At 30.9% G+C, this 9,970-nt stretch overlaps 1 protein-coding gene across 1 annotated transcript in view; it reads left to right on the plus strand.

Annotated features, from left to right (window-relative positions):
- Window positions 1-9,061, plus strand: part of LOC134681077 (glyoxalase domain-containing protein 4-like) — a 47,073-nt gene extending 38,012 nt beyond the window's left edge. The window contains exons 6-10 of the mRNA XM_063540486.1: window positions 3,569-3,648; window positions 4,233-4,319; window positions 4,988-5,101; window positions 6,106-6,192; window positions 6,858-9,061. Coding sequence (XP_063396556.1) covers window positions 3,569-3,648; window positions 4,233-4,319; window positions 4,988-5,101; window positions 6,106-6,192; window positions 6,858-6,923 — 434 coding nt within the window. The 3' untranslated portion in view covers window positions 6,924-9,061. The remainder of the gene's footprint in view (window positions 1-3,568; window positions 3,649-4,232; window positions 4,320-4,987; window positions 5,102-6,105; window positions 6,193-6,857) is intronic.
- Window positions 9,062-9,970: the final 909 nt, after the last annotated feature.

Consider the following 9,970-nt stretch of genomic DNA (forward strand, 5'->3'; position numbering starts at 1 on the left):
TCGTCGTCGTCATCGTCGGCGTTGTCGTCGTCGGGGTCGGCGGCGTCCAAAAACTTTTGGTTTTCGCACTCTAACTTAAGTAAAAGTGAATATAAATCTATAAAATTTTAACACAAGGTTTATGACCACAAAAGGAAGGTTGGTATTGATTTTAGGAGTTTTGGTCCCAACATTTTAGGAATTAGGGGCCAAAAAGGGCCCAAATAAGCATTTTCTTGGTTTTCGCACTATAACTTTAGTTTAAGTTAATAGAAATCTATGAAATTTTGACACAAGGTTTATGACCACAAAAGAAAGGTAGGGATTGATTTTGGGAGTTTTGGTTTCAACAGTTTAGGAATTAGGGGCCACAAAAGGGCCCAAATAAGCATTATTCTTGGTTTTCGCACAATAACTTTAGTTTAAGTGAATAGAAAATAATGAAATTTTAACACAATGTTTATGACCACAAAAGGAAGGTTGGTATTGAATTTGGGAGTTTTGGTTTCAACAGTTTAGGAAAAAGGGGCCAAAAAGTGTCCAAATAAGCATTTTTCTTGGTTTTCACACCATAACTTTAGTATAAGTTAATAGAAATCTATGAAATTTGAACACAAGGTTTATGACCACAAAATGAAGGTTGGTATTGATTTTGGGAGTTTAGGTCCCAACGGTTTTGGAATTAGGGGCCAAAAAGGGACCCAAATAAGCATTTTTCTTGGTTTTTCGCACAGTAACTTTAGTATAAGTAAATAGAAATCTATGAAATTTAAACACAAGGTTTATGACCATAAAAGGAAGGTTGGTATTGATTTTGGGAGTTTTGGTCCCAACAGTTTAGGAATAAGGGGCCCAAAGGGTCCAAAATTAAACTTTGTTTGATTTCATCACAAATTGAATAATTGGGGTTCTTTGATTTGCCGAATCTAACTGTGTATGTAGATTCTTAATTTTTGGTCCCATTTTCAAATTGGTCTACATTAAGGTCCAAAGGGTCCAAAATTAAACTTAGTTTGATTTTGACAAAAATTGAATCTGTTGGGTTCTTTGATATGCTGAATCTAAAAATGTACTTAGATTTTTGATTATTGGCCCAGTTTTCAAGTTGGTCCAAATCGGGGTCCAAAATTAAACTTTGTTTGATTTCAACGAAAATTGAATAAATGGGGTTCTTTGATATGCCGAATCTAACTGTGTATGTAGATTCTTCATTTTTGGTCCTGTTTTCAAATTGGTCTACATTAAAGTCCAAAGGGTCCAAAATTAAACTCAGTTTGATTTTAACAAAAATTGAGTTCTTGGGGTTCTTTGATATGCTGAATCCAAACGTGTACTTAGATTTTTTATTATGGGCCCAGTTTTCAAGTTGGTCCAAATCAGGATCTAAAATTATTATATTAAGTATTGTGCAATAGCAAGAAATTTTCAATTGCACAGTACTCAGCAATAACAAGAAATCTTCAATTGCACAGTATTGTGCAATAGCACAAAATTTTCAATTGCACAGTATTGCGCAATAGCAAGAGATCTTCAATTGCACAGTATTGTGCAATAGCAAGTATTTTCAATTGCACAGTATTGCGCAATAGCAAGAAATATCTAATTGCACAATATTGTGCAATAGCAAGAAATTTCAATTGGAGTTATCTTTCTTTGTCCAGAATAGTAGTTGAATCAACTTAAATCAATGTTTTATACAATATACAATGTATATTCACTTTTACTACCAACTGATAAATTAAAACAATCTTTAACATTCAGTGATAACAAGCACTTTTTTTACATTTTGATATTTTATGATGTATTTAAATGAGTGATTATTGTTGCAAACTCCATTAGAAATTTGAATTGAGATCGGTTTTGGAATAAAGGATAGGGGGATGTGAAAAAAAAATTGGGGAGGGGGGGTTCAATTTTTCTCATTTGAAATTTCATAAATAAAAAGAAAATTTTTCAAACATTTTTTTGAGAGGATTAATATTCAACAGCATAGTAATTGCTCAAAGGCAAAACAAAAATTTTAAGTTCATTAGACCACATTCATTCTGTGTCAGAAACCTATGCTGTGTCAACTATTTAATCACAATCCAAATTTAGAGCTGAATCCAGCTTGAATGTTGTGTCCATACTTGCCCCAACCGTTCAAGGTTCAACCTCTGCGGTTGTATAAAGCTGTGCCCTGCGGAGCATCTGGTTCAAATTGTTGCTTTGTTCATGGAGAGTTGTCTCATTTGCACACAATCCACATCTTCTTTTGTCTATCTGAATCATCCATCAATCCATTAAAAGAAAGAAAATTAATAAAACCAAGAAGCTATCCACAAAATACTGTTGATCCTGTATACTTCCTTGCTGTCTATAATAGGCCATTGGCAGCTATTTCTTGCATGCTTCATAACACTGTCACATTTTATTTGTTGACATCTAATCAAGTTTTTGGATGTCACTGTCCTAAAGACAAATGAATCACAATTACAAATTATACTACAGGAAACTGACCTTTACTTTTGATTGTGTCTGCCCACTTTACCTCATGCTATTAAATGCACGAATTATAAATGTTAACTTCTGATAAAAGTTCTTAACAGTTGCCATTCACTCATATTACTTTATCTAACTTTTATTGATTACAAACGGTTAAACATTATAGAATAAATTTAAAGTGTACAGGTTTTTGTACAAAGGTTACCTTACCTTAGGTATGTCATGTGTTTTTGTAAAGTACTTAAACATGTTAAACATTGAATAAACTTATAGATTGTAATAAACTATTAGTTTCCACATAAGTGACAATGATAGCCTTTTTTGAGATAGACCTAATAGAAAGATTTGTTTTTAAGAAACCTTGCTAGGATTAAAGAAAAATGTTTGGATAGTATTTATATATATTGGTTTTCGTTGCATTTCTTAACATAATTTGTACTGATTTTGCCCCCCAAAAATTGTGTCTTTTCCTAGGGCTGAAATGGCTGGCTCATAAAATCTAATGGTTAATTGTTACCTATATATGTACACAGTAGGTGACGGGAATGTGATTTTGACATAAATACCAGTGGAGTTGTCTTCCTTTGATAAGAATTAAATCATTATTAACCCCCCCTTATTTGTAAGTGAAGTTTTAACAAATAAGCCATTTGGGTCAATATCCCTAATGTGCCTCAAAATGAGGAACTAATGAGCTTCAAAATGAAGAACGCAAAAGTTGTGGGCATGTTTCTATTTTCCCCAGTGACTGAGCTTAACCATTTGTGTTGATTTGGAAAGTAGAGAACAAATTTGTAAAAAATAAATTTGTAAAAACTATGGAGTTATTAAAAGTGTTCAAAGTATTAAATTTTCAATGAACTAATTGTGTTAAAAAGAGACTTTTACAACAAGGAGACGCATCACGAAAGGATTTTAGGGGTATGCTAATTTACGGAGAAAGTAATCTTACTTCGTACCCTGAAAATTTATCTACATATCAGCTTCGAAACGAGCCATCATACATATCCAAGTTTATGATATGGACTGAGCTACAAAAGAAAACGTTCCCATTACGGCCTATGGAGAAACAATTAAGAATATTGACCCATTTATGATATTACAGATTATTGGACAAGATTATGTGGTATGAAGGTTTATTCACAAGACAATAAGACAGCTGTGTTAGGGTATGATGATAATCAGGTTTGTATACTACTTCAATATAATATAATAATTGATCTGAAAAAATGATACCTGCAGTTCTTTAAAAAAATTGATTTTGATTTGCTGATTTCTTTTTAAATTTATGAAAGTTTTAGGCAATGAAATATACAACGTCTTTGCTAACACTTTAAACCTAATTAGAATCAATTTCAGAAAATTTTATGTATCAAGTTTTAAATTTATAACTTTTTTTCTACTGTAAATTTATTGATAATGTAAATCTATCTGATCCTTTTTTGTTGAAGACCTCCCATTGACATTAATATGAAGAACAGCAATACAAGCGGGTTTTTTTCGTTTTGATTTTGTCACTGGTAGTTAATTTGTGTCATGAATTGATACTCCATAGTTATTGTTTTCCATAAATACTATTAAAGAAATCTGCATAGCATTACCCTCTCGAATGTCAAGAGGATCAGTGATGAGCAAATAGACAAGTGAAAAAAAATCGTAAACAGATCAATAATCAATGATAATGGGGTTCATAGAAATTTTGTTGTTGATATTTATCTTTAACAGTAATACAAGGACATTTTCAAAATAACATTTTCTTGTCACTGTAGTGCAAGTTGGAATTGTATGAAATAGGAACAGATGTGGACCATGCTTCAGCTTTTGGAAGAATTGCATTTGCTTGTCCAGGAATAGAGGTAAAGTAGACACTATATCTTGCTTATATTCAAAGTCAAATAGTATTAGGCAGAGAAGAAAAAATAAAAAGGTTACTTGAAAAATAGCCTGGAAACTCTCATTCTTTTTCTGTGACTGGATTGCTTAATCTTATCTAGACTTTCTTTTCTACAGCTACTGGTTAACATTTCTGACCAGTTGAACAGTTTTACTTCATAAAACTAATTGCAAGTTGGTCAAAATTTTTAATGAAATGAAAGAAGAGAAACACTTACAACCAAGTTACTGTAAATATAACTCAACATTGAAATCTGTTTGAAAGTACATGTATTATGGTAATACTGAGCATTAAAAAAAAACTACATAAATTTTACATGTACAGATAAAGTGAAATATTTTGTATATGGTATGTCTAGGAAACAACAGTACAATAACACAATTTAAGCAGAAAATACATCTAAAAGTCTTCAAATCATAAGACTTGTGTCTATACTATATGACAACTTCCAATTCAACCTTGTCTGGAAATGTTTCACAAAAACTGACATGGTTCAAACTTAAGCTGACAAGGGCTAAAAGTATCTTAGATATTAAAGTATGCAATACATTTAGAATTTTTCTTAACTGTCCTGATTAACATTGTATTCTGAAATTATATTTTTATAATACTTATTTTCCTTTTATTTAGTTGCCTGATATCCAGAGTAAAATGAAGGAAGAAAACCAGACCATTCTAACAGATCTAATCAGTTTAGACACTCCAGGGAAGGCCACAGTACAAGTTGTCATCGTAGCTGATCCTGTAGGCATTGCTTAGTTTAATTCAATTCAAATACAAACTTACTAAATTATAGTTAGCTGATACTTTACTAGCTATAGGCAACAGTGAAATATAATTTTATTCATAATTCAAAATCTGTATTAAAAATCACCTTACATAACTTACAACAGATAGATTTTACTTAGTGATGCATGTTATACAATCTTTAGGTTTATGTGTGAAATTGAAAATAAATATTCCACTGTACCCTTTTTAGCTCACCTGGCCTTTAAGCTCACATGAGTTTTTTGCCTTCACTTGCAGTCCGTCTTTGTTGTCTGTCTGCTGTTGTAAGCTTAAAAAAAGGTTCTTCCTTGAAATAACTGAAACTTTTTCTTGATGTTCCTAAAGGTATCTAGGTTAAAAATTGTATACAGGGATTTGATCCATATTATAGCTCACAAATATATTAGTTACAGCAAACAGATCAGTAATATCTGTAAGTAAGTCAACATGGATTAATTGTCAATTGATCCCTTATAGGAAGTACTGCCTTAGAAAAACTAATTTTACTGATTTTTTGCAGTACCGTAGTTACATGTATAATAAATAAATAAAAAATTTAAATGAAAACATGGTCTATAAAATAATTCTACAAATAAATCAATGTTGACTACCTGAAAGATATTTTCCTTTTTTTTCTATTTTTTTTGCGCAAATCATTAGAGATAAGAAGAAAAGGTAAATAGCAAAGATGTTAAGCACAACAAGATCTACAAATAGGTTAACATGGACAAATGGTCAATTAATCCCTTTTCAGAAGTTATTGCCTTTGAAAGAGGATTCCCATATTTTGAAGGATTTGAAATAAGATTACAATAAGGCAAAAACAAGAAAATATCAAAATGGCATATGTTTTTTTAAAATAGGTAAGCGATTCAGGCTCTTGCTATCCTCTTATTTAAGTAAATATATATATTGTAATTATGAAATTATAGTACATTAACTTTTCTCCCCACTGTTCATTTCTTGTCTTCTGTTTACAGGATGGACATGAGATCTGTTTTGTTGGAGATGAAGGATTTAGAGATTTATCACAAGTAGATCCTAAAGCTGATGAACTTCTTAATAAGGTTGGTTTATATGGGTATCTTAACACAACTTATATAGATATAGGCAGATGTGATATGAGTGCCAATGAGACAGCTCTCTATCAAAATAACAATTAATAAAAGTAAACCATTATAGGGTAATGTATGACCTTCAATATGGAGCCTTTGCTCACACCAAAACAAGCTATAAAGGGCCCCAAAATTACTAGTGTAAAACCATTCAAACCGGAAAACCAACGGTCCAATTTAATAAGTATGTCTATAATGTTTTGATATTACATGGACTAGTAGCGTACCACTGATGGTAAAGTGTTAGTCCATTAGTTTAACATTACCTCAATAATTGGTGCTATCATTCATGAGATACCAGTAAATGCTGATTGAAATTGAAAATGATGTTTATAATTAGTTTTTTATCTAAATTAAAATTTTCTTGGTTATTTAGATAAAATTAGTCAAATTTTAAAACTGCATTAATCTAAACTATATAGAGTTTTTACTGGGGTGGGGTAGTCAGATCTTACTCTGAACACATCTCCATGAGAACAAATATATATCATGAGAGGCAATAGCCTCTGACAAGTGTAATTAAAATCTTGTAATACTTGGTCTGAATCATGTTTTCCCCTGAAAACTCAATTGGAATACTATCTTAAGCATGTTAAACTATATTTTCATTTTTACAGGCAATGGCAGAAGACAAGAGTGATGAATGGTACGAGAAAAAAGGAAAAACAAAAGCAACAGCATAATAAATCGATGGATGGTGTAATTTATTTAAGAATTTTTATCATAAAATATTTGTAACAATTTTAAAATCACATGCTATGTGTAATGTTGCCTTAACTAAATTCAGTTGTTTGTTTTTGAATTTATAAATGATTATTAGAACTTTTAGAAACTGCTTGGATGATAAATCTAGTACACTTTATTATATTCAGAGTTAGTTAGTCTCTACATTTATATGGTTTTTTTTAAGAAAAATTAACTGGTAGATTTTGACAACTTTGAAACTTTGTAGTTTTTTTTAGATCAAGAACAAAAAAGGGGTTGTCCCACCAAATACCTTATGATATTGATGAGATTTATTATTGTGATGATAAAAAATACTATTTTAGACATTATCATGTGTGGGGTAAATAAAGGCGCCAGTAGTATACCACTGTTTGTAACCCTGATGGTTATAAAAAAAATATTTAGAAGGCATTGTAAAATTTATTAATAATATTTTCATAAAAGTTCAAATTTCTGTGATAATTGTTTTAAATGTATATTGAGGCTTGAAGGTGCTAATTAATTTTGTGTCATAGTGGGAACTGATCTTTACTCATCTGCAATCAATGTAGAGTCTCAAATTTTTTTTACTATCTGTGTAAGTGCAATATGGTTTATTTCACATATAAAAAAGTTCCCTCAGTCTGTTGTTTTGTTTTCATGATTTCTTGTCACTTATTCAATTTTAATGACAAAACGGGAAGGATACATTCGAGATTTTATTTAATTCACCAAATTAGCAAAAATATTCCCGGACATTTGTTTTTTGGAGATTTGTTTATGCATGACATGTTCAGCAGCAGAATTTCTAGATTGTGGATTCTTTAATTTAACAGTCAGATTCATACTTTAAAGGTATACTGTAATATATTCATATTATAACTTACACTGATTCTGAACTTTGATAATGAAAGCTAAGTGATTTATACTTATGCAAATGTACACTTGTGTAATAAGGTGCTAATGAGATATATTTTGGAAAGGGCATTTGATCAATTTTTATATTTCTACTAATTTATGTGAATTTTTTGCCAAAGATGTGTTGTAAATTTTGTTTCTTACATTGTAATATTTTAGCAATCACATGTTCTGTTGGGTAGTTAGCCACATTTGAATAGTTTAATAATATTGCTTTTTCACTGAATAAGTATATAATGGATACTGTAAATTCAGAAAATATTGCAAGGTTTTTATTAATGTGAATCATGTGACATGGTGAATATTATCATACTAACAACTGTCTTTCTGGTATCTTATACAATGATCTGTATGCAGTTTTTCTGTAATGGCAATAAGTATAGATTATTACATGGCATTTTTTATATCAGACCCTTGATCGGCCCTTTGTCATGAAATCAGCACAAGAGCTGCAACCGCATAATACTCTACTGTGCTGAGAATTGAAATTATCAGTCAGTAAGTTCAAAGATAAATTTTGTAAAATAGCGATAATTAATCTTACATTTGTTTCCATTCCTTAAAAATTGAAATGAAAGATGAAACCAGTCACAATAATTTCTGAATATACAGCACCATGTTATATTTATTGTTAAGAGTAAGTAAAACTTTGACAAAGATGTTAAAATTAAAATCACAAAAATACTGAACTCCAAGGAAAATTCAATCGGAAAGTCCATAATCAAATGGCAAAATCAAATGATAAAACACATCAACCGAATGGACAACAACTGTCATATTCCTGACTTGCTACAGGCATTTTCAAATTTAGAAAATGGTGGATTGAACCTGGTTTTGTAGCTCTAAACCTTTCACTTGTATGAGAGAGACATACTGTACTGGTCATTTAAAATCATTGCACTGTAACATAAGTTAAGACATCTTGTTGACCTTTTTGTATGCAATCATTTTACCATAATTGTTCTATCTCACTCACATGTGTGGCCTTCAAATTTCATTAAACGTTTTGTTTTTGTCAATTGGACAAATGTATAAAGGCCAGATACTGACCAAACAGTTCTTGTTGAGTAGAGTATCATTTCAGTTATATAGTATGAATCATTGGTTGGACAAATGTGTAAATTAGTATGGCGTTCATTATCACTGAACTAGTATATATTTGTTTAAGGGCCAGCTAGAGGAGGCCTCCGGGTGTGGGAATTTCTCGTTACATTGAAGACATGTTGGTGACCTTCTGCTGTTGTTTTTTCTATGGCCGGGTTGTTGTCTCTTTGATACATTCTCCATTTCCATTTTCCATTTTAAATGTTATTTGTTTTGTGTAGTGTACAGTTTTATATTATTTTGTTTAAGGCTGTGAAGCAAAATTCTCTACAAGTAGCAAATATTAACTTCTATAGATTATAGTGAATGGTCTGTCACAGTAGCCTTTTGTATCCACATTTAATTCTGCCAAACAATGAGAGGGCATTTTGTTATGTTTAAAGATACTTTTTTGAATTTATTATGCTGTAGACATATTTGATTTATATATATTGTTAATGATACATTGGATTATGGGTAAATAAAAATGATGAACAAAGATTGTATTTCTTATTTTTAAAATCACTAACTTTGGGATCCATCAGTGAACCATGAAGATTTTAAATGATTTACCATAAGCAGTAACACATTCATCAATCTATATATATTATATATAAAATAAAATCCATCAAAATAGTCGGCATTTTTGTACCTGTCCCAAGTCAGGAGCCTCTGGTCTTTGTTAGTCTTGTATTATTTTAATTTTAGTTTCTTGTGTACAATTTGGAAATTAGTATGGCGTTCATTATCACTGAACTAGTATATATTTGTTTAAGGGCCAGCTAGAGGAGGCCTCCGGGTGCGGGAATTTCTCGTTACATTGAAGACATGTTGGTGACCTTCTGCTGTTGTTTTTTCTATGGCCGGGTTGTCTCTTTGATACATTCTCCATTTCCATTCTCAATTTTATGTGCTTACATCAATTACTGTCATAAGATTTGTGTGATTCAAACTTTGGAAGTCAACTGATATAAAATGTAACTATTAACAAGGAAGGGTTAAAACAAAACTGTCCAATTTTCTT

The sequence above is a fragment of the Mytilus trossulus genome, chromosome 8 (genome assembly GCF_036588685.1).
Source record: "Mytilus trossulus isolate FHL-02 chromosome 8, PNRI_Mtr1.1.1.hap1, whole genome shotgun sequence".
In the NCBI taxonomy this organism is placed as follows: domain Eukaryota; kingdom Metazoa; phylum Mollusca; class Bivalvia; order Mytilida; family Mytilidae; genus Mytilus; species Mytilus trossulus.